The following is a 27996-nucleotide window of genomic DNA, read 5'->3' as shown; positions in this document are numbered from 1 at the left end:
ACCTAGGGCGCTACTCATCAGGTGATTGAAAAGCTTAATAATGCAGTGTGGTGGTTCAGGTTACAGCTACAGCTGTAAACATATATGTCAAACCAGTAGTTAAAAGACTGCCGCGAAGGTGGAAGACGAGGAGGCGTGTTCACGTCACCATGTGATCGGAAATTACCCCTGCAGAGAAAGACAAAGTGCCGAAACAAGGGAAGCGGAGAGTTTGAGCGGGGTTCTTCAGGATTTAAGGAGCTGCTTTTATTCAGCAACACTTCCACGGACTCGCTGCTTCGCTTCGTTTTCTTTTCACCACAGTCAAACCTAGCAAGCCACCTTAGTAAGCTAAGGTAAGTTATGTTTTTCGACTGAACGAGCCAAAAATAAAGACGCTTGTTTTCCACGCAGCAACTTTTTAATGTAAAACTTAACGCGTTTGTGAAAAAATTAGGATAAATATTTTTATTAGCTAGCGCCAACTGAGAGTTAGTTTGCTGTGTTTTGCTGTGTAAGTTGTGAATGTTATTTTTAGCAGCTACGTGTTTGGCTGCTGTTCATGTAGTAGTACGCTGGTTATTCCTGCTGTGCACTGCAGGCTGCATTAATCCACACGGAGAGGGCTCAACCACAGTAATGCTGTGATATAATATGTTGTTTTTGACTGACTGTAGCTGGAAGGTAACTTCACTTTTATTAAGGGAGAACAAAAGGCTAAAATAACTCGCATTGTCTGGCCTTTTAAATGAGAACAACACATTTAAATACTGTTGCTATATGCTGGTAAAGTGTCTTTTGTTGTCAGTAGTTGTATTATTTTAGGGAGTTCCTGCCAGTTATGACTATTTAAAGCATGCAGCGCCTATTACCATCAGATACGTCTCTGTCCTTACCACTGTTTACCTCTTTAAGTCATGACAGAGGATATTGCTTTCATACACAACACCAGTGTCAGAGCAGGAAATGAGTACCTGTTGCAGCTGTCTGTGTCATCTTAAATTTTACCTTCTGAACTCAGGCTCAGAGGTGGGGGAGGGCCGGCGTTTACAAAAGCATGACTTGGCTTCTGGATTTAACTGTGGTCTTCATGCAAATGACACAAACTCAGTGCTCACGATGTGCGAAGGGTTACTATTGTAAGCCCATATGCATATAGAGGCTAATGCATGGAAAAAAATACAGTTATAATCTTTTTGCTCTCAACAAGTATAAGGAGCATGTTTTGCAGAATAGTACCAGTTATGATGATGGCAGGCCGCAGTGGACTGGAACTAAAGTTGCATTTTAGCCAGGTTGTGTAAAACTCACACACAGATAAATGTCAGCGATGGTTTGTTGTTCTGAAGTTGGAAGCTGTGCAGAGCGTCCAGGTGCAGTGGCTCAAAATGAAGCAAAGAAGAAGCTCTAATAGCCAATTTAGGGTAAAACGAAATTAGTGGATATAAATTTTATTAGAAATTTTTCTGATATTTCTACAATTGACTTAAATTGCGCATTAATTAGATAATTGTAGGCTGATTTATGTCTATATTACATCTGAAAACTTTACTGCAATGAAAATAAACTGATCTGCTATGTTTTGAACAGATTTACGGTTCCATGCTAACCATGTTTCTTACTGTAACATCTTTGCAACAATATCAGTATTTGCTTGATTTGTGTTTTGAATCAGTGTCAGTATGTGTTCTGTAATTCTTAAAGGTTTCCAGAGTAAACTTTTACTGATATGACACTGATGACCTGAAGCATTTATTTTAACATCTGTATGAAACTTTTAGAGGTGTGCGATATGGACTTTTTACCGCAATATTTGTGGTACCATAGTGATAATGATAAAAAATTATGATAATTGAGTTTCTAGGGAACTGCCTGGCTGTGCCACAAACACAAATACCGCTCTTGAAAAACATTCTCATTAGAAATAGGATTCTTCAGGACGCTACTTAATGAGAAAAAGTGTGATTTACATCATTAAGCTGCACAAAGTAACTGTGCTTAATCATATTTTTTGAAATTACTGATATTTATTTTGTCACGGAACACTGCAGAAAATAGTAAAAATAACATTTTCAGTACGACTGTCAAAATACTTACAGTGATGATAAATTATCAACGATATGATAAATGCCCTCCCCTAACCACTTTGATGCTTATTAGCTCCCATTTCTGCTCCCAATGCTCGAGGCATGCACATCTGAATCCCACCAGTGTTATTCTAATCATAGTGACACATTTAGGTGCTTAAAACGGCACTGATATATTTGCACTGCTTAAAGTAGATCATCCCCTGGATCCTCGTCGCTCTCGGAGGATGCGACGCTGTCGGTTTTCGTGCTCTGTCGTGTTGCTCCTCACTCTGCAGGCTTTCTTCTCGCTGTGCCTTGATCTTTGACCTTGGCTGACATTAGAGAAGGAAGGGAAAACCGCATGTGATTCTTGTCGTCCCTGTTCTCACAGATGTCTGTGGTTCCTGCGAGAAAATATGTCAAGCCCGTCACTTTGCTGTGCAATACTATCACACGGTCTGTCTGTTTTTTTTTATTTGCTGAACTTTCGTTAATTAACCAGAGTAACTACATATGCAGGGCCTCATCCTTGTTCAGTCCGTCGAAACTGAGATCTGGCATTATGACAACGTGAGAGAAACTTTGATCTCTGGGCGTTTTTTTTAGAGGATTTAATAACCAAGTGCAAATCTTAATAGATTGGAATGTCACCAAAGATAAAATTCATTGAAAGACTTTAATTCCAGAGTCCCACAGTCAGGAAAATAGTGTGACATGATCTTCGCTCAACTACTGAAGACATGAAAGCTAGGTTAAACATTCTGTTCAGTCTCTCACTGTCCTTAAAAAACACCTACTACGCTTAATGACAGCTGTCTTTACTGATGGTGGGTTGTGTTATTGTGATGGAGTCGGTCTTCTGACGCAACCAGTGACCTCACCACTTAGCCAACCAGTGACCAGCAGGCTAATGACGTGTCTTCAGCAAAAATTGCCACATTTGGAACCCCAACAATGCAGATGACACAAAAGCAGCTATCAAAACAACATCAGCTTTCACTAGACCTCAACAGAACCTCAACGCCGTGCCGCGCTGACGCAGTAATTCAGTCGAAAGGAGCCACCACCAAGTGTTATGTGCATGGTACTTGTTCTGGTCTAATATTCAAATGTTCAGAGAAACTTGACTTCTGAATTCTCATTAGCTGTAAGCGATTGTCATCAAAATGAACTAAAATGGATTGCCGTGTGAATGATGAATCTCATGAGGTTGACTTTTTGATCGTAGTTACTGATGTGAACTTGCTCTCAATGATGATCTGACTTCCTGACATGCCTATGAATGGTAAACCGTGCTGAAAACGCCCCTGTGCAGGTTTGATCTTATGTGTAGGTCACACAAACTGCTAACCTAAATTCAGTTTCTATAACAGATGTTGCCAAGTTTGCCTTTCAAACTTGGCAACATCTTGTGAGCTTTTCATAAAGCATCGTGTGGCATACTTTTCAGCTAATAGCATTAGTCGTTGGCCTCAGCCGACTTCAGGACTATGGGGCACATTTTGCTGTTTTCTTGTTCCCTTTTTAAAGCTCACTTTATCCCCTGCAGTTGCCTCCTTCTAAAAATGGTTAGGAGATTTTGTTTCAATGTCACCAGATTAATTTAGACACGCAACGCATTCACCTGGCTTTTAATAACAGGTCAGCTCACCCTGTAGGAGAAACGTGTCAAGCGTGCATTGGTAAACGTTGCACAACAACAGCTCTTCTGTTCTTCCTTCTGCCAGCTCTGTATTTATGTGTCCCTTCCACTTTAGATTTTGCTTTAAGCTTTTCGACAGTCAACAATGTGTATATCCTTCACAACATAAGATGTTATAAGCATCCTCCATCTGCACGAAGCCCACCAACTGCGGCGTCAGCTCCTACGTAGCTAAGCCTCTTAGACGGTTTTGTTGTTTTCCTTTAATTGAAGCCTCTGTCGGGAGTCCGTGGCACTCTTGGCTCCACTCGCATGACCCCGCTGATCTCTCTGCTGAACTTCTTGTAAATATCGAGTTGTGCCAAAAACCCTCGCATCCTCTTTTTAATCCCTCATGTTCGCCAGTTACCTTTTCCCTTCTCTTTTCGCACATATCGGCTGATCTAATAATTTCCACCTGTTCCCAGCTTAACGACGCTCCTCTGTTTGTTTAGCCTGAAGCTTCTCTCTCATTGCGTCCTAAACTGGTTTTGCAGGGTCGTTCTGGGGTCAGACTGCTGAAATGACAAAGCTGTGACAGTGGACATCCAAGAGTCTTCCTGCTGGCCCAAATCGAGTGACATGGCTGCTGCAAAGAAGAGTGAGTTTCTGTTATTTTATTTACTCAAATAGAATCCAACAGCGTTTCCTGGTTGACTAAACTTTTTTTTTTATCTTTTACATGACTTGGGATTTAATTACTAAAGCCAGAATAAGTGAAACATTTTCAGATTTTTCTTCAAAGATAGAAGTTTTAATATTTTTTAGTAGAATTATATTTAAAACTGTGTGACGTCGGTTAAAAAAGAAAACAACAAGTTGGCTATTTTCCCACAAGCTTTTCACAGTAGTCCCATTTGTATGCAAACTTTAACTTCCAGGTTGATGCCTTGTTGCTTCAATGTTTTCACAACATCTCTCATCAGGAAGCCATCACTTGCACCAGTCCCTCCTCCTTCAAAGTCAGTTTCACGACTTTGACTCTGAGTACATTCGTAAACTGTAATCTTGATTTGTATGTTGCTTTTGGAGTAATGGCCTCTTCCTCTCTGAGTGGCATATTAGCTCTTGATGATGCAGCACTCAGGACTCAGGACCTACAGCAGCTCCCCACCCCGCCGCCCACCTGTTCATGTGCCGCCCTGGGCAGCTGCCCAAATTGCCTTTATCAAAAACCTCCACTGATGGTTAACCATTGTCTTTCTGCCTATTTATTTTTCATGATGTCACTCAAGGAAGCATTGTGCTCTGAGTGTCTACCTTAAAATACATCAACAAGTGCAACTTCATTTTGTTCAAATGTTGCAAATTAACCCATCAGAAACTTACAAAAACCCTGACTGCTGAAACGCTTAGGAAATATTTGACTAAAAAAAAAAACTGAAACAAATTCTTCTAATTATTCTGGCACATGTTTAGTTATCCTAAAACAACCTAAAACTGGAAATATAGTCAGATTTATTATGGCTTCTATATGCATAAACCTGGTTGAAAATGTGTGTTTAATGTGTTTTTAAGATGTTCTTAGAAAGAAAAATCAGTCATGTTGCAACAACAACAAAACTGCATACCTGAGTTGCATACCAAAACGTGCAACTGCAAGCTCAGTTTTCTTTCTAGTAAAAGCCAAACAGTGTGTAGGTGAATGTACTACAAGAAATCATTTGCGCTTCACTGCTGAAAGCATAATTTTTTCATTTACAACTCAGCTTTTTACTCAGACGGGTTGAAACGGCTGTCTTTGATCTTTTTTAGAGTCGCTCTGTTCAGTATTTTCTCCCACATAAGACCTTTCGCTGATAAAGCCAGGCCCTCAACGATGGTGGTAATCAGGTTTATAAGCTCTTAATTACAACATCCTGCAACCGAGAACACCAGATTAAGCTTTTCATCAGACTGGTGGGGCTGGTGAGAAGGAAAATCAATTGAGACAGTTCACGGCCGATTTTTGTCAGTGGAAGCAGGTATATTATCACCCAATCATAGTAATGAGAGACAAAAAAGATCAATGACTGACCAGGTTCATATTACAGCCTGATTAAGCCTTCAAGTTGCAGCAGCTTCACACAAACCGCAATGACAAACACCAAGTAGTGTGAGAGGATTCTGACTGCAGAAGGTGAAGTTCTCAAGTCTCTAACAGGATTTCTTCTTGATTTTTTTCCCCACCCTATTTCTTAAAGAGGTTGTAACGGCCACGTAAAAAGACTGGTGTCAAAATGAGTGAAGATGAAATGGAAACTCTGACGAACTAGTTTGAAAATCGTCACAAAGAGCACCTCAAAGGATTAGAAGACCATTTTTTTAGTCCATGTAAGTCACTGAAGTTCATAACCAAAACAACATGCTCACTTGAGAAAACACAAAGACTCCCCTCATTTTGATTTGAATTATTTAAACAGTTTAGTTATTGATGTTACAGACGAGACAAAAGCAGATTTAATGCATATCTTCTTGGCCTGAGTCTGCGTGGAGGGAGCCAGAAAAGTGAAAGATTCAGCTGAGTAGAAACAGACACGCTACATGTCAGGCAGATTAGAGAGGCACCAAGAGCAGATATAGAACAGATTAGACTGATATGAGCCAGCTGACTATAGCTTTATGTTCATCTGTGTTACTATCCGTGTGGTTATTGATTTGCTGCACAGATAGCTGGAGGTCAGTGTATTTCACCGTTCTTCATATCTTGTAAACTTATCGGGTTATATGATCTGACTGAGTATCTGAATCCTCACCTGACTGACTCTCTGGATGCCTGATCTGACTGTTGGATCCCTTTTTCTAGGAACTGCAAATGCAAATAAACCAGTATATCTGTTATTATTTTGCATAGCTAAATGCAAAAGTTGTGCTGTTTTTGGACTCAGTGTAAGTGGGAAAATTTGTCCGTGCAACCTGAATCTTGTCCAACTTCATCGCCACAATAGAATATATTCTGCCTAAAATATCAGAGAATATCTTCCTTTTGATTAAAACTCGAAGGTAGAAAGAGGATTTTTTCCCCAAGTAAAAACACATAAATAACAAATCAAACATTGGTAATTTCATTTAACTTTCACCTTCAATTAAATAAATAGTTTATAGCAGACCTGGCGTAGGATTTGGCACAAATGTTACACATTTATGTTTTTATTTTTATGTATTTTGAAGCTTTTCTGATGCATTGTGAATCAGAAATCACATCCCAGAGCTAAGAATATCTACTCAGTATTACAGTTAACTTACTTTACTGATTACTTTAAATTAAATATGCTTTATTAAGTAAGAATGTTATTAAGTTAAGTTCAGTTATTTTTGTACTTAAGTTGGTCTCAAGTGCAACTCATTATAGTCTTAAAAATGCCTTTAAAAAAGCCTAAACTTAACTTACTGGAACTTGTAAAACCCCTGGTTACATGTGATGCTGTTATATCATAAAGTTCTTGAGTGTGTCTGTTATGGCAGAAGAAAATTTTGAAATAGGAGTCACTCCTTTGTGAGAGGGAATCTGTTTTTGTGCTTGCATTTGGGTCTCGACTGCTTCTAAAAACACCCAAACCGCTTAAAAAAAAAGAAGAAAAAAACATTTTTTGGCAATAAGTTAATTTTTTTGGTGACTGGAAAATGAGCCACTTTAATTTCCTGATTGTTAAGTCACATTCGACCGGCACTGTGCCGTTACCTAGCAACCCAAGGCCACGGTCAGCCCTGTTACCTAGAAACCTGATTTTGCTCAGCTGGATTTACCGCTGTACATGTTGTACAATGGCTGCTGGAAAAGACAAGTGTTTTGTTGTTGACTTACCATCCAGAAACCATTGGCTGCTTTCTTGTTGGTTATGCAGGAGGCTCCACTTCTGCTTTTCAAACATATACAGTTGTATAATTGTGCATTTGTTTGCAGCCATTTTCATATGCGAGTGTAAACGTTGATTTGGGGGGCGTGGCCAGCAGCATCTCTGTATGGATTTAAAGTGATAAGAGCCCTTAAAAAAGCTCAAAATAGTAATAACTGAGCAGACTGGCACCTCATTATTGAAGAATGATTTTTCAAGGAAGCATAAAAGGCCACCTTTAATAAAACAGGAAATACAGTTTGTCAGCAAAGGCATAGCTGTTGCCAAAGTAACTTATGCAGCTGTCATAAAATAAAATGAAACTTGTGATAAAGAAAATAAATGTCTCTTTAATACCAGAAAACAGATCAGTGACTTTATGCTGCTTCTTGGTTTTGTTTGTGTGGATATTAAATATGGGATAATATTTCATTAAATGTCCTTAAACTGAAAGAAATCCTCTTTGTACACGCTCTCACCTTTGGTCATAATGGGCTTATTTCAGCCTGACTGCCTTCCCCTACAAAAGCCTGAAGTATAGCGATTATTGTTTGTCAAACGTGTAATTATGTTGTCATGGAGCTCTGTTGTGAGTCTTTCTGGTTTGCTTTATTCAAACAGCCCTTCATCAGGAGGATTGGCTTTACATGAAAGAAGAATAATGGGATGATACATTAGACTTATTTTATGTAAAGAACACAGTTACAATGTGATATTTTAAAGTTACAGTCTTCAATTTTCTTCTCTTAAGAAGGTAATTATAATTTGTATGTGTGCCAAAACTGTTATTATTTGATCTGTCTTATTTAGGCTCATATGTCCAGAGTTTTGAGTATTGTGCATATTGTGCTGCTTCTGTGTTTAGTGTTTCTCCCTGTTTCCAGGTTTTTTTTCTTTCTTTTTTTTTTTACGGTTTCACACACCACCAAGAATTTCTTAAAGGAAATGGATTTTCCAGGAAATAGTTTGGGTGGTTCAGGAAAAAGATGTTTTGTCCTGTAAACAAAACCAGACGAGAATGAGACGGGGTCAACATGTTAGGTGTCCCTTTCTTCTGGACTCAAATTCAACAATCTAAACAATGTTCAAACTTTGATCACAGTCTGTTGCTTAAGCGCTGCACCAATATCTATCAGGTGTTCGTTATGCATGGATTTGATTTTGTTTCAAAAGTGGATTGACCGAGGATGGCTAGAGTCTTTATTAAAATCTTAATATGTTTTGGATTTAAATGACAGCGCAGCAGCGTCAGATAAGAAAACTCATTTTGAGCCTGACCTCCCTTGACTTTTGTCATCCTTTACTCTGAATTTGGTAGAGCCCGAGGAGATTTCCCTGTCTCCGGTCTCTGGAGTCATAAATTACATTTGAAGTTGGTTTGCATTTGGATTTTCTTGCTGCAGGACCTCCAGTAAGGCCATGTTGTCGATATCATAATAATGTTAGTTTTACATTTGGAATAAAAAGCGTCGGACATTATAAAGCACTTCTTGATGTAACACGAGCTCCTGCACATATGGAACATGACGTAACGCCAAACTCATCATAGTGACCCAGTTTGCAGAGAGCAAGGATTTCTAATCTTTAATACGAGACGGAATAAAAGTTTAATAGAGCACGAACCGCATGGGAGAGGAACTTATGTACTTTATGTAACATCTGTCTCAGTCACCATGTGTATATTTATGTTATTTTTGTGTTTATATTGTACTGTAGGAATGATTATTTTAATTCAAAGACACCAAACTCCAGTTGTTGAGCGCTGTCCTGCAATTTATAGATGCGTCCCTTTTCCAACACACCTTCATCCAATGAACGCCTCGTTAGCAGGCGTCTGACTGAATGTTGTGAATAGAAACAAAAAGTAGCAGTCCGAGAAATTACTCAAGTAAGAGTAATAAAGTATTTGGTAAAAAAAGACCACTGAAGTACTGAGTAACTGACCAAAACATCAATTATTTGATATTTTAAAATGAGATCATCAGATGGACCAAAATATAAAGTTATGTGGAAATTTTGGTGTTTTAAAGATCAAAATGAAAATTAGTTAATATAAGTAACATGATTACAAAATAACAAAATGAGTCAAAAGAAAGAATGGTTGAAATCAGTTCCTTTCAGTACAAGTCTAACAAAAACTGCAGGCGAAGTTTTGGTTAAGACAAGCTTGTTCTTCAGTCAGTGGAGTTACTCACAGCAGGTTGAGTAAAATCCAGAAATTTTACTCAAGAAAGAGTAGAAGTACTTCACAACAAAATTAACCAAGCAAAAAGTACAACATAGTAAAAATGCTCCTAAAAGTAAGTTTTTCCAAAGTAAATACAAGTTTCTACTCATCTCTGCACCTGTTGTTGGCTGTTTCAGCTGAAACGCTAACTAGCAAGCAGCATAACTTTTTAATTCAGCAAAGCATTTCGATACAGTTAATAATTACATACAAAAGTAAAAAAAAAAAAATGCTTGTGTTTCGTCAATGGAAGGTTAAAAATGATCCGCTGGATTAATGCTATGCTCCTGCTGTTTACTTTTCCTCTATAGTTACAATAATGTTTGAACAAAGACACAAAAATCCCATCAGAAACCAGTTGACCTTTCCAGTTTTCAAGCTCCAGCTCCAGACTTTGTTAGGGAAGCAGCCAGTGACTCTATCTGATATATTTAGGGTCACCAGTCGCCCTCGACCACACAAGTTTTGCTTTGAGAGATTCTCCACGGGAAAACCCGTCTCCCAGAGAGCTTTCTGAGGAACACAGAGTTTTGACGGATTCAGTTCTGGTCTCGTTTCTTTTTAAGAACTACATTGCTTGACAGAAGAAAAGCATTGAAAATACCCAATGAATGTTTTATGTTAGCAGAGCTCACTTCACGTTGTGTGTGAGACAGTAGTGCATAGTTTCTTTTTAAATTACTTCTTGCTTCCTCTGACTTTATTTTATTTACTTATTCACTTTATTTTATATGCATAGTGCTCAGAAAAAGATCGGATATTTGCGTTTTTCATCAGTGTCGGGATCGACGTTCGGTTCCGAAGTGAACTCGCTAGAAAAAAAACAAATTTACTATACGTAAAGCGAAATATTTAAAAAATGTGTTTGTATGTACAGTGCAGCTAACGTGACTAGCACTGTGGCTCCTCGCTCCAGCATCACAATCTTCATTTCAAAGCTGACAAACTCGCAGATTCTCTGGCAATGTCGGTTACTACAAAACAAATCTCTAATTATTTGCAGAATAAACCAACAAGAACTAAAATAGTGGGGACAAAATGGGATCTTGCAGCAAAAGACAAAGACAAGCAGACACTGTGGGACATATTTAGCATAAAAATCAAACAGCAACAACCCTGATTTCTGTGGGAAAATACTCTTCAAATTCATATCAAGAACTTATTCAAGTGTCTCTTCAATGGCAACATGATATTAATAGGCTACTTCATAAACAATACAGAAGTTGATGTATTGCTCTTTTGTACTGTTTGTGTTGCTACTGTAAATGTTTTCCACTGTCAGTTTGTGGAGAGAGTCCTGCTGTTGAGGTAGCCTTTTAAGCCAAATGGTAATTTCTCTGAAGGGTTTTAGTTTAATTTTGAGTGCAGGGCAGGAGAACAGATCGGCATTATGGAGTAACAGTGAACTCCTTAAACAAACGAGTTCAGTTCTGTGACTGAAATTAGGGGTTTTTTCATGCGGGTTTGTGGTTATAGGCGATGAGTCTGGTGGATGTCAGGTGCCCTAATGACGGCACTGATGGATGTTAATTTAAACATTGAACAGTTCCTTGAATAAACATTGCGGGCTCTTCATTACATTCATGAAGGGAGACAGGTGGTGGCTGCTCAGCGTCTCTTTTCTTTGAACATGCGCCGCCTTCTGCAGCAGATAACCCTCCTTTGCTTTCCTTTTTCAGGGTGTGCAAAGGTGGGAGGCGTCCGCTTCCCTGAGGAGCTTCCCTCAGTCGGAGCCACGTCCCACGTTCACTTTGACGAAAAGCTGCATGACTCTGTTGTCATGGTGACCATGGAAGAAGACGGCAACTTCATGGTCAAGGTGGGGCAAAAAAATGTAATTATTACAATAATAAATGCTGGTTTCCGCTCTTATTATTAATGTTTCACACACACGGCATTATGAAAGACAAAGATAGGCAGACTAAAGATATAAAAGCTTGAATTGAATGAAACCCTGCTTTTACATGCACAAGTACTTAGTTGCAAGTGTTTATCGAATTAGAGTAAATGCAACATCCAGACAGTTTGTGGTGAAGATTACATGAAAAGAGAAAATCACCTGGACAACGTCAGCCATATTCAAGGTGTGTGAAATTGAAAGGAACTATTATAAAACATGAAGATGAATTTAACCCGTTTAAACGCAGAAGTGGAAATAAAACAATCCTGAACTGGAAGCTCATCAAGCTGGCAATGCTAAAAATGTCCCACAGCTCAAAAAAGGCAAACTTAATTAAAATAAAATCTTCAATTATTGTCGTAAAGGATCTGCGACCTTCAGAGTCGCTGAGGATCAGCTGCTTTGGTGCTATGGAGCGCTCTTTAGATACAGCATCTAGCCAGTGTGTGGTCTGCTCCAAAACAGAGCAGCGCAGGAGAGTCAGACATGCCTGGTGGGGAAACGGCTGAAGAAGGACTTAGTCTTTGTTAAAGGTATTTCTAAAGGCTTTATGCCAAAATAATGAGAGAAAGCAACTTTCCTTTTACTTTACATACAGTAAGATAATCATTCAGCTAAACAACCTGTGAAAGCTTTGTAAGCTCTGATAGGTTAATTCAGATCCCCTGCTAAGGATATGTATGTAAGATTCTGCGTTACAGGCAAGTTAGGAAGAAAAACCCCCTCAACAAATCAGTTTCTCAATATTCTTGTATTTAATAAATAGATAAAGTGTTGGTAATCCAGCTGACATAAACCTGAAAAAACGTATTTCAGGCTTGTTTAATGACAGACGGGGACGAGGAGAAGTGACGTGTTATTCTTCCAGTGCCCCGTCGTGTTTTTGAGTTAAAAATGTTTAAAGTTGACAGGAAATTTGAAAATATCACTTGATAATTATGTGTTGTTGAAGGATTGGAAAACACCAACCTGTACATCAACTATAAAGTCTTAAAAAATGCAAACATTTTAAAAAGACTTGAATAATAAGCAATGCTTAGCCTGGTGGGGGCACAAGTAAAGCCTGGTGGCCCGCCAGGCTTATGGGGGAAACCTTGTGTCACCTTTGTTGCCTCAGATTGATGCCAGTCAGATTTTCATTATGTTTGAGAAATGTTCCATGGTTGGCGAAATTGTGTGGTTTCCAGATGTTTACAAAGAGTAGATTAAAAATGTTGTACTTCGCTGGGATTAACTCAAGTTATTCTCTCATTCTGTACTTTGATGTCACAATAAGTGAAAGCACACAGTGGTGCCATGAAGACTGTCTGCAAAGGTAAATAAATGCTGTGATTGGTGTGGTTAAACCGTTTCCCAGAGCTGAGATACTTCACTGAAGCTCCTATTAAAACAGAGGAAGACTAAAACATTGGCTGGACATTTTTAGTGACATGATGACTCTGAGCTTATTTTCTGGCTGTAGAAACCCCAAACAGGTTCTATGCTAAATATATATGTCCCTGAATGACATGCTTTCTAAATCTGGATGTGATATTTAGAGATAATGCTTTGACTCAATGTGCCAATTTCCCTTAGTTTCCGTGAAAATAGATTGGTCTTATCTGCGAAATCTCCAGGAAAAGATTAAACTCTTCTTACCACCATTAATCTCGTCTGTCGGCTATAAAGGCTTACAACAATGATATTAGACTTCTCTGATGTCACGCCCTAAACCCTCCTGGTGCTTGAGTGGGGGGCTAACCAAGTGATGGTGCCCAAAGGATCCAGAGCGGAGAGATCGGTACAACATTTTGTCCTAAAAGCGGTTGCCATTTGTTTGTTTTTAAGCTATTGTTGAGGTTTTGTTCACTACTACTTTGATTAAAGTGTAAATCTATTTGATGCATTTAAATCCTTAACTTAGCTGTAAGACTTGTTTTACTGAAGAATGTCAAAGCAAAGTTATGGGTTATAATGGTCCAATTAAACACACACCTAAAAAAATGTATGTTTACAGACACTCTTTGTCTAATCTCACTGAGTTTGAGCTATTTTAGTAAAGTTTTCACTCTTAAAATGTCCAAAGTTGGTTGAGACTTTGCATCTCTAAAAATGGTTTTATAAAGTACCGACTCAGCTGTGCTAACACAAATACGTCTCACACTTTTGAGAGTTTTGTTATATGAAAACCTTGTATTATTCAACTTCACAATACTTTGTGCTGGTCTATAAAGTAAATGTATACTCTGTGGGTGTGGGTAATATTCTCAGGGAGTTCCTGCTTCTTCCACTACGCAATACCTTTCATGTTGGGTCAGAGTGCATCAAACTAATGACACTCTGAGGTTTATTCAATTACTTTTGAGTGCTGGGTTAGTTACCAAAACAATTTTAGATTATTCACAGTAAATTTTAACAAATCTCATCTAGTCTGAACTGTATTTAAAGTTGGCCAAGTAACATTACCTCGTTCTGCCTTTGTAAAGCCGAGGTCTTTCTATTTCCCGTCAAATGCACCTTAACAAATGTTCTCCTGTTATTTTCTATGAAACGACGCATAGCAGTGGCATCTGGTGGACCAATGATGCTCCAATGCAGCTATCCTTTTCAAACCTGTGCTGCTTTTCTTCTATTGTATTATAGCAACGTTTGCTGTGGGGAATCCCTTCAAAATGGAGAAATTCATTTTTGAATTTGAAAAATATTGCCTACAATCCCACTATTTTAAGGGAAATGGCAAAAAAAAAAAAGGTATTGCTTTCTGGACTATTTCTCACTAAATTGGCTCCTCTAGTAAGAAATGTAGATTAAGGGATGGCATACAGAAATTATGCCATCCCTTATGCCACACCAAATTATCATTTTGGTGTGGCGCTATTATAATGATTAAAGTGTTGAGAGCAATTTGTCACTTGTTTTTTAGGTAACTCTGTGGCTGTGAATGCATGGCACAACCACCACAGACCCACAAGCAAATACTTCTCTTGCAAAAACATTCCCCTTTGTTATTGAGTTCTTTAGGACACCAGTCATATAAAAAAGTCATTTGTGTCACTAAACTGCACACAGTAACTGCATCTAATCGTCTTTTCAAATGTATTAATAATTATAGATGCCTGCAATTAGCAAATGTCCTACAGTTTGTCTGCGGAGGGGGAAGAATGGGCTTGGGTGAAAAGGACTTAGAAATTGATCACGATATATTGGGGTCCTATTGTGATATTGATAATGGAAAAACTATTATGTTTCTTTTAGGGAACTGTATGACTGTGTTTTCATCACAGAACGTCCATAGCGCCTCAAACATCTGCACACAGTAGCTACATTTCATCATACTTTCAAATTGATGACGCTTTTGTGGAACAAACAGGGGAGAAAATAGTAAAAAATAACATTTCCAATAATGTCAGTTTTTCCTAGCATTAAGTGAAATTTATTGAGGCAACAGATCTAGATTTCTTATCCTAAAAATTTTTCACAATAAATGATAAACTGTCCTATAAATGCCCATCACTACTGCAGAATGACAAGTTTATATTTTCTCGTTTTCTGCCATTTTCACATCAAGTTTAAATCACTGTCAAATATCATTTGTAGTTGTCTGAATGTAATAACACATTTAGATCAGTCTATCTAGCTCAGTGCTCCATAAATGGCCCAGTTTGTAAGGTTTACCTTGTGACGATACCGAACCTCGTCTTTTTTTCTTTGCCTCATTTGCTGCCTCAAGAAAACCAAACTGATGAAGAAGACTTCTTTCAAGTCACTCAAAGTTCCTCACAGTGCTGTAACTGAGCCTTTGCAAGTGTTAGCACTGAGTCACAAGCAGACAGAGTTGTTTGCTTGAAAACTGTGTTTGAGTGCGTGTGTGCGTGTGTGTATGGACTGTAAACTTGGCTGTGACCCTAACAGTTACAAACTGGCCTGTTTGTGTATCCGTGTTCCTTCTCAGAGCTCCTCAAACACGCTCGAGAGTGGGCACGCACGCCGTCAGGCCAGCGTCGTAGCTCGCAGCCGAGCTGGGAGGAGGGTTGCTATGGTGACAGCCAGTGGGGAGGGGGCTGGTTGCTGATCTCTGTACGCAGACCAAAGATGTGGTGGGAGTATGTGGGACGGTAATGGCATGCATAAAACAGCTGTACAAATGTCAGATACGATGAAGCATGAACAGCTCCGTCTCTTCATGTTGGGGCTCTGTGTGGGGAACAAACCGCAGATCATTGCTCTGAGCGTGGCCACTGTTTCTGATTACAGAGGGGGAGATGGTAATGAGAGATTGGCTGGAGAAGTGTTGCTTAGAAGCCATGCATTATTAAATCTCTAACACTTGCTCCACAAAGGAGTAATTTTGAGATGTTCCCTTTAAAGAATGTTAGATCTTCACAGACAACTCTTATGTTTCCATGCAGAGACCATCATGAAACAAGAGTGAAAGCACTGCGTTATGAGGTGGTATCAGCTACTAAGAGGTTCTCAGAGGGCCGCGTCTTACAGAACTGAGCTAAAATAAGAGAGCCAATCTAAGAAACAAAGGTGCACTGTGTCAGCCAATGAGGAAGCTGATGGTCGTATTGATTGATAACCAGACACTACATGTGCTTTTTCCTTTCGTCCAGTTTCTAGTCTCCAGTTTTTATGAAGCTCTGACTTGCATGTTTTGATCCTTTAGTGCCTGAATGTATTTACAAATAGATTTTAAAAAATGTACTTTATTTGAAAAAGATTTTTCAGATTGAAGATTAATTAATGAGGTAAAGATTGTCAATTACCCAGGCTGCCTCTTACCAGCAAGCCTGCCTCCAGCTGTATTTATTGTATCAACAGACACAGAAACGCATGAAACTTGTTGCAAAGATGTGTTTCAAAATGTCCCTACCTTTATAAAGTTTGATGTAGTCATGATTGTTGGTGTTTTTATACAAATTTTTTTTTTCCAAAAACTCACATCAGTTTTTTTTTTAATCACAGGAAATTATGAGAGTTCGTTTTCTTCAGCTGCCCACAGGTGGGGGAAGGGAAGCAGTACTTTATGTGCTAAGTGACCAGAAAAAGCTCTGGTCACTCAGGTTGTTTTTCTTGCGTCTCATTTAGAACAATTTAAATGTGTCTTTTCAAATCCATAACTTTTTAAAACAATGATGCACCTTGTTCCTGGAAACAGATAGTGTCTAGTGCAGATGAAGTGAAATAAACAACGTCAGTTCATCTACAAATCTAAAAACCTGGAGTGATTAATTCATAATGTCAGATTCCTCTGAACACTTGAGCAGAAGCCTAATTATATGACCCAATTTCTGCATGCCAGTCCTTTAATGTGACTGCAGTAGGACTCATTTAGACTTGGTGCGTTTAGTTTCCTAATAATGAAATGCATTGCCAGGTTTTGTTTCAACACATAAATTTTTGACATTTTATATGTTTGTCAAGTGACCTAAAATGTACAACAACATAACCTCAATCAATAAAGTTGACTTTTCACTCAAATTTAAATCACAAGACTACTTATAAATATTGCTTGGAACTACAAACTCACTTAGGTTTTGTTGTACAAATAACCATACTGAACAAATTTGATAGTTTCTGCCAATTCTGCTGCCTTCAAGTTTTACAGTGCCTTACAAAGTAAAAAACTTCTGACTATACTGTCATATTAAAACCTCAAAGTTTATTGTATTTTATTGTTTTGTGTTGTAATCACCCTGGTGACTGTAATTAATCACCAAAAATAAAATAAATAAAAAAAAGACCAGAGAGACAAACTGAACAGACCTGCTTCTGAATGGACCAGAACGTTGTGTACACTTAAAGGTTTCTGTAGTATCCACAAATATGCCTACACTGAAAAACCTTCATCAGAATAGAAGAATCTTAGTGGGAAGATTTGTGTATCAGCAGCAGAATATCTGATAATTGGAGAGACACACTCAATAATAAGAATAAAATAACTATATGTCTGAATAGGATATCAACACTTCCTCTGTTATGGTAACTGTTTTTGCAATCCAGTGAAGCAATTTTTAAAACGCATTTTTTTCCTAAACGAATGCAAAGGTTTTAGCCTAATAAATATAACACAAACTTTTTCAGATTGTGATTGTCAATTAGAAAACACAAAAGAGTTTTTTGTCTTATGATCAAAAATGCTATGCTGAGTGTATTAGTACTAGTATTGAGTTAATAATGTTAGTATTAACCACCTCGGTCCCTGGCAATTTTGCATCTCTAGAGATGGAAATTTGTGTACATTATTTTTTGGTAAAAGCTCAAACTAAATGAAATTGGTTGGCCTCTAACTGTTTTTCTTCCCGGGATGCCCCTTACTTCGCTCTATTCACCATCCTATCTGGACTTTACTCCATAAAGGCAAAAGTTCAGGAGGTCATGCAAAGCACTGTTCCTATGTTGTGCGCTTCTCTACTTTTCTTCTCCACAAACAAACTATTAAAATGGTCTTCCTACAGTTTCTTGGTGACTGGCAGTGTTGTTCTTCTGCTATTTTTCATTTCGTAATGGTCAGACCTGCTTTTGGCAGGAAGAGATTTAGAGTAGTTGTACTTTTTGAAGTTATTAAACAGCTGATGAGAAATTTGCTTTCTTAGAATGCTTCAGGATAATAGTTTATGAGATACGAGATCAAATTCCCCCAGACAGTTTACAGTCTCTGTCTGGCGAATTGTTGTTTTTCTGGGCAAGGCTGCTTGCGTGTTCCCTGCGCTGATGCTGTTTGGAGCCTCGGCTCGGCTCGTCGCTGAAACCAGGGGCTGTTTAGGGGCCCAAGCCGCCCCCTCCCACGTTAGCTGGAGGCCTTTACGTGTTATCTCCCTGTGCCTGCGCTTCCCCACTGGCGTCCTGTATCTTACAGTCCTGCTTTCATCTTGTCTAGTGTGTGAGGATTTCCTCCCTCTTTGCTGGGATGATTCTTCGTGAATTTTTCTCTTTGCTGAATATTGGGATGTGACATCTTCTCTGCTCCTTGGGAAATTACCTTCTGCTGCTCTTTCTAATCCTTTCCCACCATAAGTTTTGTCTTCACATTGTTAACACAAGCAGAGTTCACAGTTATGAATCCTTTCATGCTTTATCACGTTAAAAATCCCTGCGACGTCTTGAAAATAGATCGTTCTAAATGTTAAACAGTCAAAACAGCAGTCCAGATGATTCAGATTCCTTGTTTTAACCTTAAGCTAACCCTACCGATTCAAAAAGATTAGATATATTACTGTTAATAGAAATCAATCCAGCTGCCAGTCCAGCCTTTCATAGATCAGAATCCATCAAAACAGTCAACACAAAGTGCAAAAATTCTTTGTCAGCTGCTTTTCATATGACTTATTGCTCTTTACTCATCAAATCTTTCTTTAATGGAGCCTTAACTGATTGAGATTTTACATGATGATGCCAAACCTAAGCTGCTTGATCTTCTTTATCTGATTGTCTGATGTGCTTTTGTCAATGCCTGCTTGAAGTTTACACACATAAAGCTCCAGCATGACCGTAGTTAATATTTGGCTTTTAGTAATTTATTTGATCCTCCCATCCAAAACTAATTTAAAAGTCTATTTGGGATCTCTGTCCTGTTCCGACATTGAACTATGTTAAAGTTTCAACCCTGTGGTCCAGACTGTTTATTCTCAGAAGAGAACAAATTGGTCAGGAAGGATCAGAGTGCTGACCAAGATAGAAGAGCTGCTCTAAAATAGACATCTTCAAGTACAACTGAAATGTTCAGCTGCCAACAAGTAAAAACTAAATGCAGCCTAGAAAAGATTCATGGTCACTTTAGACATAAATTGAGCTGCATGACATGATGACTGTTTTTAGGAGCAAAGGTGAGACTTTTAAACCTACAAAGTGTATCTACTGCTAAGTATGGTGGTGGAAGCATCATGCTGTGGGGCTGTTTCACTACCAGTGTTCCTGGTTTATTTTAATTTATTTAACCAGGTGAGTTATTAAGAACTAATTCTTATTTACAGTAACAACCTGACTGGCTCATTGCACAAATTGTATGGAATAAGAAAGTAGAACTTCTCCTGAATTACCACTGGCACTAAAACGGCCACACAGGATGATGTTGCCACCACCATGCTTCTTATACTCATAGGTCTTCATTTTGCTTTTCCATCTACTCTCTCAAGGGTAGCATTTTATGCCAAGAGCTAAATATTATCGCTTCTTCAACATTTTGAAAACATGTCTCCACCGTCCAGGTTGGCTTTCTGAAGACGCAGCATCGCTATGAGATAGTGTTCACCCTGCCGGAGGTACCAGCGGTGGGTAAAGATGTGTGTCCGGCTCCTTTGCCCAACCCACACCTCAAAATCACCGACATCTCAGCAGCACCAGAGGGTGAGTTCGCAGAAGGAAATTTAGACTTTGCATCCAAAATAGAGGTTTTAAAAGGGGCCTTGCGCTCTATGCTCAAGCATCTTCCATAACACCAGCTCCTGGAAAATAAATGAACAACTCTTTGGGTTTAGAACTAGGCTAAGTTTAACTACAGCATTTCTATGAAAACAAGTCAAATCAGTATCGACATGATTATTAAAAATAACTTCAGTTCTTATCAAGGATTTCTGAAGTTCTGCAGCGAATAAGGAGTTGCCTGTGGTGAGAAAGCCCTGCATGAGGCCAGCATTGGATCATGTTACCATTTAACAGGCTCTGAGCAGTGAACTGTGTGCTGTGGCTTTATTTAAACTGAGCTACACACACTCAGCTGCGCGTGTCAAGCCATATGCCGACACTCGGCTACTATTTAACATGCTGCAGACAATAGTGACAAGGTTAATTATTGCAGGTGATCGGCGGGGATGGTGCCTTCTGGAAGTTACAGCAGGTCACTAAAACACTTTTCTTTAAATGAACATGACCCATTGAAAATGTACATAGAAAAGTATTTGCATAAGATCTAAAAAAAATATAGATTCAGATGGCATGCATAGGTTAAGTCACACTTGGAGTTTGGCTGCTAAGATAATCTGCATTGAAATGTTGGTTGAGCAAACATTTACCAAAGCGTTTAGCTAAATAGTTAAATCCTATTTGTCAGTTTTCCTGCGATAGAGGTTACAGTTTTTCTAAGTGCTATAGAACCAAAAAGCCACTCGTCCCTGGGTGGGCTCGAACCACCAACCTTTCGGTTAACAGCCGAACGCGCTAACCGATTGCGCCACAGAGACTTGTTGCAGCAGGGCAGCAAGTCTTTGTGATGAGCCTCACACCAGGGTGGACAAGGCTGTAGTTCAAATACATGACAAGAAAATGAGTTTAAGGGCTCTGTTTAGCTGTAATGCTTTATAATTTATCTTTTTACTACCTGATGGGGTCTTAATTGCTGCAGAAGTGTTTGGGTTTTAGTTTGTGTTAAAGTAATGTTGACTTGAAGGCCCCAGGACTCATTTTATCAACCAGGGATAGTTAAATGATGAGCCTATTTCTTCCTCTCACATTATTCACGCCACAATTGAGCCTAAAATTACACTGGGTTACAAAATATATATTTTTTAAGTTGTTTTATGTTTTTTTTCCAACTGATTTCGGACTATTTTGCACTGCTGAATCCAAAAATGACATCCATTTTTCTCAAGCAGGCCAGGTTTTTATTTTAACTTTATTTTATTTTATTTTATTTTGATTAGAGAAATCCAATGATTTTTGTGAGATTATCAGTTCATTTCCGTTAATCTTTCCCATCCCAAAAAAAGTTTTAGGAGGAAAAAAAAAAATTTTCTATCAGTGTATTAGTTAAATGTTACAAACTTGGATTTCTGTAAATTGAACAATAAACACTGATAAGGCTAATTACATGTAAATTGAACATTACATCTTCATTGTCCAAAGTTCAGGTCATGAACTATCGTTTCTTCGACCGCCTCGTATTTTCAGCAGCAGGGATATCTCTCTTCAGAGTCCAACAGTAACTCAGAATAGGACTCAGAAAATGAAAACAATAGTAATCAGTTGATAAAAATTCCTCAACGTCTGAAACTAAAGAGCAGTTCTGACCTTTACTTTCACCTCACTGTCACACCCTTTATATCGCCGTCTAAAACTGTGTATCCCCCTCGGCTGACTTTTAGCAGGTGCGCCACCATGTTTATTAAATTTATGACTGGTTTGTCATACATTTAAGGCAGCTGTCACGCCATGTTTTGTTGAAAAGCTTCTGAACTGCTTTAAAACCAGACGGCGAAGCTCAGCGGCGAGAGGAAACCGGATCACTCCGCTTCGTCTCTCCCTAACTGTGTGTGTTTGTGTTTTTCTAAGGAGGCCTGAAGATAACGTGTGAGTACTTGGCCCTGCAGGAGGGCGTTCTCTGCGAGGAGGTGCTGCTGCTGAGCGAGACCAGCGACGACGTCTGCATCAGGGTCAAAGTTCACGCCAGAGTCATGGGTGAGGTTATTTTCAACAGAATGAAGAAAAAAAAAAAACAACCGCCTCATTTTTTCTTCATTAAACAGCCCATACTGATCAATCAGTTGGCTGCTGACCTTTCTGAATTGAGTAATAAAGGAAATTTGAATTTTGCATAAGTCATGACACACGCTCAGGACTTAACTTGCAAAAAGAAAGCATGAATCACTTTGGGATTGCTTGTTGGAACAGTCATCTGTGTTTTCTAGGAACTTCATTAAACTTTCATTGGTTTTATATATTTATCACAAAAAGATCTTAAGATGTTTTTGAAAATCATTTTAATCTTTTGTTTTTCTTGTCAAGAACTCTCTTAAATTTAGCATTTTGGATTCGTTTACTGTAGCTTTTTTTTTTTTTACACAAGAGCAAACAGATACAGTGCTTTCCAAAAGTATTCATACCCCTTGAACTCTTCCTCGTTTTCTTTAACAACCATAAACCTCAATGTATGGTTTACATTGAGGTAAACCATACATTTATGGTTTACCTCATAAATGCAGATCAATGTATTGATCTGCATTTTGTATGACTGACCAAGAAGTTCAGCATAATTTTGAGGTTGAATGAAATGATAGTTTTCAGAAGTTTTGAATCTTTTTTTCATATAGAATAGAGCTTTATCAATCGCCTGAAACTTTGACCAGCTTTACCGTTTCTCCTGAACATTTGCACCCACGCAGCATGATGCTAACACGACCATGTATCTTAGTGGGGATGTGGTATTTTCAGGATGATGTGCTAGCTTTCCTCTGCACAAAGGGACTTTTATGTTTGTTCTCATGTGAGCAAATAACTTTTTCCACATGTTGGAATTGCCCTTTTGAAGTAAACAGTCTCAGGTGCCTTCCTGTTAAAAATGGCTTTCTCCTTATTGCCCTTTCATAAAGGCCATATTTTTTTAGTGCAAAACAAATAGGTGATGGTGATTATTTTTCATTGTCAGACGATGGATTAAGTTCAGCCAGATGATATAATAAGCTTATGATATTTTCTTATAACCTTAAACTTCTCCCTGTCTGCTGTTGTCTGCATGATGCTGTTTGATCACTGATATTCTCTGACAAACCTCCAGAGCTTTTGCAGAACATCTGGATGTATATGTACTTTATGTACTTATGTGGAGCGTTTGGAAGCAGCTTGTTTTGCTGGGCTTTAGTTAAGGTACCAAAGACCAATGAATAGACATTCATACATGCTGGTGTATCATAATGAAATACCCTAAAAGTTAGTGGTTTGCTTGGAGTTGCTGTGATTTTGCTGGTGCACCGATGCCCCCTGCTGGTGGTTCTGCAAACTGTGATTTTTGTTCACATTCAATGCAAACCAGTGCCTGGGTAGAACCTTAAAAATTTAGATTTATATGTAATATAAAATTATATAATTTATATAGTATTACAAAGAGATAGTAATGGACAATAAACGTATATCTTAATTACAATGTATTTTTTTCTTATGCTGACTGATTGTGAAGTTTGCACCCGTAGCTGGCTTTTACGTCTCTGTATTTCCAGTACATCCACAGCTTGGAGCAAACCGGTGTCGTCTCGGTTTAACTCCATCTCAAAGCTTGGATAAATCCAGTAAATACATGGTACATATTTAAGGGTTTGTGTTGTGCCGTTTTCCTGCATGTTTATTTTTAATCTCATAGCACGGCCTGAACATCTGTCCAGAGGTCTGCTTGTAATTTAAGCCTGGACAAAAACCAGGTCAGTGGATTAGGCTGTGCCTCCTCCTCTGTTGTTGTTCTTGGCTGCACTGTCGCTTTACATAAGAACCTAGATAATGAAAATACAACAATGTGCTTCAAGCTGATCCTTTAATCATTATCATATCCACCTAATATTTTCTAATTATTGCATTTGGTACTTCATATATTCAAACAACTAGGCATTTCGAGAAAGCACATTTGTAGTTGTTACTCTTGGTAAAACAGATTTCAGCTCGCCTGCAGGGGATCTAAGGAGCTTCCCTGACAGACTGCTGTTAACAATAGGTAACAATAGGTTGTTAACTATAATAAAAATCTTGTAGTTAGAGTGTAAAAATGGATTAAGATTGTTTTCTTATCATTTTAAAGCCTGCCGTGATTGTTAAGAGTAATGAAAGCAAAAGCAGTTGCATTGGCCGGGAATCGAACCCGGGCCTCCCGCGTGGCAGGCGAGAATTCTACCACTGAACCACCAATGCTTCACTGTGGGAGGGGAAATCCCGCCCACTGAAGTACAGAGCCCACATGTCGGTTTGGAGGAGGCAGGACTTTCTACACGTATATCTGTAAAGCTCACACAAAGAGAGGATTATTCTGTTTCTAGCTTGTGAGTGAGAGCTCTTGGATGAATTTGCAACTGCAAATTTCTTGTTTGAAGGACCCACATGGGCGGACCATGATATCTAAACCATAGAGGCGCAGTAGTAGACGAGGGGGGATGGGATGTTTCAAAGGGGGGAGGGAATGTTTAAATGTGGAGTGTGGGGGGGTTTTCCTTCCTGTCTGTCAGCTCTCTGACAGAGACTGAATGGATTAAACCCGTTTAGTGTGAGCCTTGTACCCCAGATCCCTAGTAGTTTTAATCAAACTGCCTCCAGCTAAAATACGTTAACCCTCACAGATAGTGTAGGTTGAATATTAAAACTAACTCTAATGTAAAATCTTCCGCTCTTCTGAGGTTTAAAAATAAAAGTAAAAAAGTGGAAGAGTGAGGGAATGGCGGAAGAAAGCTGAATTCGGAAAAAGCAGAAGAAAGCCGAAGTTGGGAACGGCGCGAGAAAGCCAAAGTGTTCTATACTCCATTTTCATTTGATAGATTGACCAGAGCTCTGAGATGTTCAAACCTCAGAATACTTTTTTGTAATGCATCTTTAACCTTTACCTATTTGCTATGTTCCTCATTGTTTTTGTTCATTAAAGGTCTCTAACAATCCTCTGAGGCCTTCACAGAACTGGATTTTTACTGAGATTAAGTTGCACACAAGTGGATTCTGTTGACTAATAAGACGACTTCTAACGGCACTTGATGGCACTTAATTTTATTTAGGGGTGTCAAAGTTAAGAGGACTGACTGCTAGCCAACCAACCACACCTTTTAGATTCTTGATTCTTCTTTGTGTTGAACTGTCTCTTAAAATCCCAATAAAATGTTTAGAAGTTTGTAGTTGACAAAAGATGAAAAGGTTCAGCTCCGTCGTGCAAACCATTCCATGAATCAAATCTATGGCTTGTTGCTGACATAAATGTATGGATATCCCAGTGGCCTTCTGACATTATTATTAATTTGTGTCAATAGATCGTCATCACGGTACGCCCATGCTGCTGGAGGGGGTTCGCTGCATTGGCACGGAGCTGGAGTACGACTCGGAGCAGAGCGACTGGCAGGGATTCGACTGAACCTCAAGTCTCCAACGCCCAGTTGTACCTGCAGAAACACAAACACACTCATCTGCCATGTCAGAGGTTTACGCCCCCCTTAAGGCTCAGAAACGTCACCTTCCCCTATAAGAAACAAAATAAAAGCTTCCATTCTGATTTAGACACGCAGATTAGTGCGTAGCAGCATCTTAGCCGGCAGCGATCACCATCCTGGCCTCGGTGTTTAAGCTCAGACCTTAATACGGGAATCATTCCTCTGCTTTAACTGTGTCAGCAGCAGAACATTTTCCCACCTGTTCTTGTTGTAAACTGTGTTTTCCTTACTGAACCTGTAGAGGGCAGCATTACCCTTCGAATCAGCCTCCAATCCTCATCTGTCCTTCTTGTTCTCTAGTTCTTGCCACTCTTGGGTTTTTACTGTTGGGCGCACATAAGGGCTCATCCGTCAGCTATAAAAAAAACTTGATTCTGAATGAAGGAACAACTCTGACCTATTCAGGAAAGTATGAACACTGAGCTTCTAATGTCTGTTTAATCATAAAAAGGGCACGGTATACCACTGTATGTAACACGGCTCCGGTCTGAGGACTTGTTTTCTACAGTTTAAAGGTTCCTGTATCTGCAGGGTTTGTTTTTTTTATTTTTTTTATGTGAAATGCATTTTTACATTCTGTAACTGACATTTCTGTTGTGGTCTCTTGGCTTTAACCTGCCCTCATCATTACTACTTCAGAGTATTTTTGTTGCTTTTCCATAGCGGCTGCTTAGGAGACCCTTAAAAATGGGTCAGGGTATTTTAGTGAGGTCAGACGAGGAATGCATGCACAGCAGCTGTATTAAAGGAAAGAAAAAAATGACACCTCATTACGAGCTCTCCAGGTACAAGGCACAGAGCCGCAGCCATGTTTCACTGTTTTCTGAGGTGGATTTCCTACTTTAGTCATTATAAAGAGGTGGTGATAGTAAGAACTGAGATGGGTTTTTTCCCCTCGTACTACTAAATCATTCTTAGCTGTATTCATTCATATTTGAGTTCCCAAGTTTTACTAAAATAAACCATTTAAATGAGTTACAATCAAAACAGAAATGCACTGGAAAAGTAATAATTTTACTGTATTAAATTGAATTAAAACTTCAATTTGATTCAGTCAACAGACTGAATTGAGTTATAGTTATAATGCCAAATGTTCTGTGAAGATGGAAGAAATTTCTGTTTTTTTTTTTTTTTTTTATGAAATATTTTTGTTTTGATTGGTGTTTTTTCCTGTTGCTGCGCTTGTTGGAGCCATCGATCCCTTAACAAATTCTTCCACAATGTGAATAATCTTATTTTCTATTGTCAAACCTGTTCCAGACTATTAAAGGGCACGTGTCGTTTTTACAATTTTCCGTCTCTAGTGTGGTCAGGCTTGTTGTTCATGGTGCATAGATTTATTTCCAGGTTATGAAATTGATAAATATTTTTTTTAAAAAACAGGAAGAAAGCGAGTACAAGGATGTGAAGTCAGACAAAATTAGTGATTTCAAAGGCCTCAACTCAAATTCATGTTTGTCAAAAGAAGACTAATGTATTTATTTACCCAAGGGAAAAGTCAGGAGAACCAACCCAACCAGTCTGGAGAGTCCAATCAGTAATTCGCTACAGTAGTGAATGTCTCCTGGCGACATAAACCCTTATTTTCAAATATTTTAACTCTGGCAGCAACTCGGGTAAATGTTGTCATTTCTGCTCCAGTTCTGACCAGCATTATTGTTTCCAATTTAAACTAAAAGTTGTATTCTTGAGGCCGTTTTTTGAGTCAAGAATGCATGACTATCCACTTAAAAAAAAAAAGGCAAAATGTGATTTCTGTCTTGCGTTTTTCTGGCTGTAAAATCTGATATGCCCTTTAATTAAGACTGGAATATCTTCAAAGCCTTTAGAAACACTCAAGTAACAAAAAGTGCCTTTCAATTCTCTGTCCAGTCTCCCTTTGTTTTATTACTTCTTGTTAGCTCTCCTCTTTAGCTCTCGGACAGGGACGCGGTACATTCCTGATACGGCAATGAATAAAGCATGTTTTGGACTTAAAAAATAAAGGAACAATCTGAATATTTTTGCCTTCATCGTCCAGAGCGCTGCCTGTAAACCAACCACTCAAGCTTCCACCCATCTGTGTTTGATCCCTCACATCAGTGCTTACAGATCAAGTGCCATGATCACCACACATCTCATGTAGATCCTTTAAACGTTTTCTACTCTTAACCTTTTGTTATTCCTGAATGTAATCAGCCTTTCAAATAAAACAAGCATTCCGCAGTTTCCTCTCTTTGTTTTACCACAAACTTTAGACTCAATGGTTCTTTTCTCAAGCACAATAGGTCAATGTTCTCTGTTAGTGTAAAAGCGAGAAGCTTGGTAGAGTAGTTTTTCATGAATGTAGTGCTTTAATGTGTGGAGATCTGCTTCCCCTGCGGGTGGTATATGTAAGTTTTAATGTCAAAAGCAGAATAAACAAGCGAGCCTGTTTGAGCTTCGTCTCCGTGTCAGTTCTTTGATTGGACGCAAGGTGGCAGT

The 27996-nt window shown here is 38.8% G+C and overlaps 1 protein-coding gene and 2 non-coding genes across 4 annotated transcripts; 1 reads left to right on the top strand and 2 right to left on the bottom strand.

The window, feature by feature from the left end:
• Positions 1 to 27951, top strand: adisspb (adipose secreted signaling protein b). Of its 2 annotated transcripts, XR_001663556.1 has the most exons (7): positions 1 to 335; positions 4227 to 4330; positions 11451 to 11590; positions 19861 to 19999; positions 21920 to 22045; positions 25357 to 26956; positions 27061 to 27951. XR_001663556.1 is itself a non-coding variant. In XM_007563627.2 (6 exons), the coding sequence occupies exons 2-6, from the start codon at positions 4312 to 4314 to the stop codon at positions 25455 to 25457; spliced, it is 525 nt and encodes a 174-aa protein (XP_007563689.1). In that variant the 5' UTR covers positions 1 to 335; positions 4227 to 4311; the 3' UTR covers positions 25458 to 27951. The 2 variants fall into 2 exon arrangements, 1 of the variants encoding a protein (XP_007563689.1); XM_007563627.2 differs by having other exon boundaries at positions 25357 to 27951.
• trnan-guu (transfer RNA asparagine (anticodon GUU)) lies at positions 20759 to 20832 on the bottom strand. The gene has a single exon. It is a non-coding gene; the product is annotated as a tRNA-Asn (tRNA).
• On the bottom strand, positions 24189 to 24259 carry trnag-gcc (transfer RNA glycine (anticodon GCC)). Its single transcript has one exon. It is a non-coding gene; the product is annotated as a tRNA-Gly (tRNA).
• Positions 27952 to 27996: the final 45 nt, after the last annotated feature.

This window comes from Poecilia formosa, unplaced genomic scaffold (genome assembly GCF_000485575.1).
Source record: "Poecilia formosa unplaced genomic scaffold, Poecilia_formosa-5.1.2 Scaffold149, whole genome shotgun sequence".
NCBI classification, from domain to species: domain Eukaryota; kingdom Metazoa; phylum Chordata; class Actinopteri; order Cyprinodontiformes; family Poeciliidae; genus Poecilia; species Poecilia formosa.
Note: the sequence above shows the minus strand (reverse complement) of the source record. Positions and strands in the feature narration are given on the sequence as shown.

Coding starts and splice junctions, on each gene's coding strand:
- adisspb (XM_007563627.2), top strand. Junction 11,591..19,860: donor ACGGCAACTTCATGGTCAAG/GTGGGGCAAAAA, acceptor TCCACCGTCCAG/GTTGGCTTTCTGAAGACGCA. Junction 20,000..21,919: donor CATCTCAGCAGCACCAGAGG/GTGAGTTCGCAG, acceptor TGTTTTTCTAAG/GAGGCCTGAAGATAACGTGT.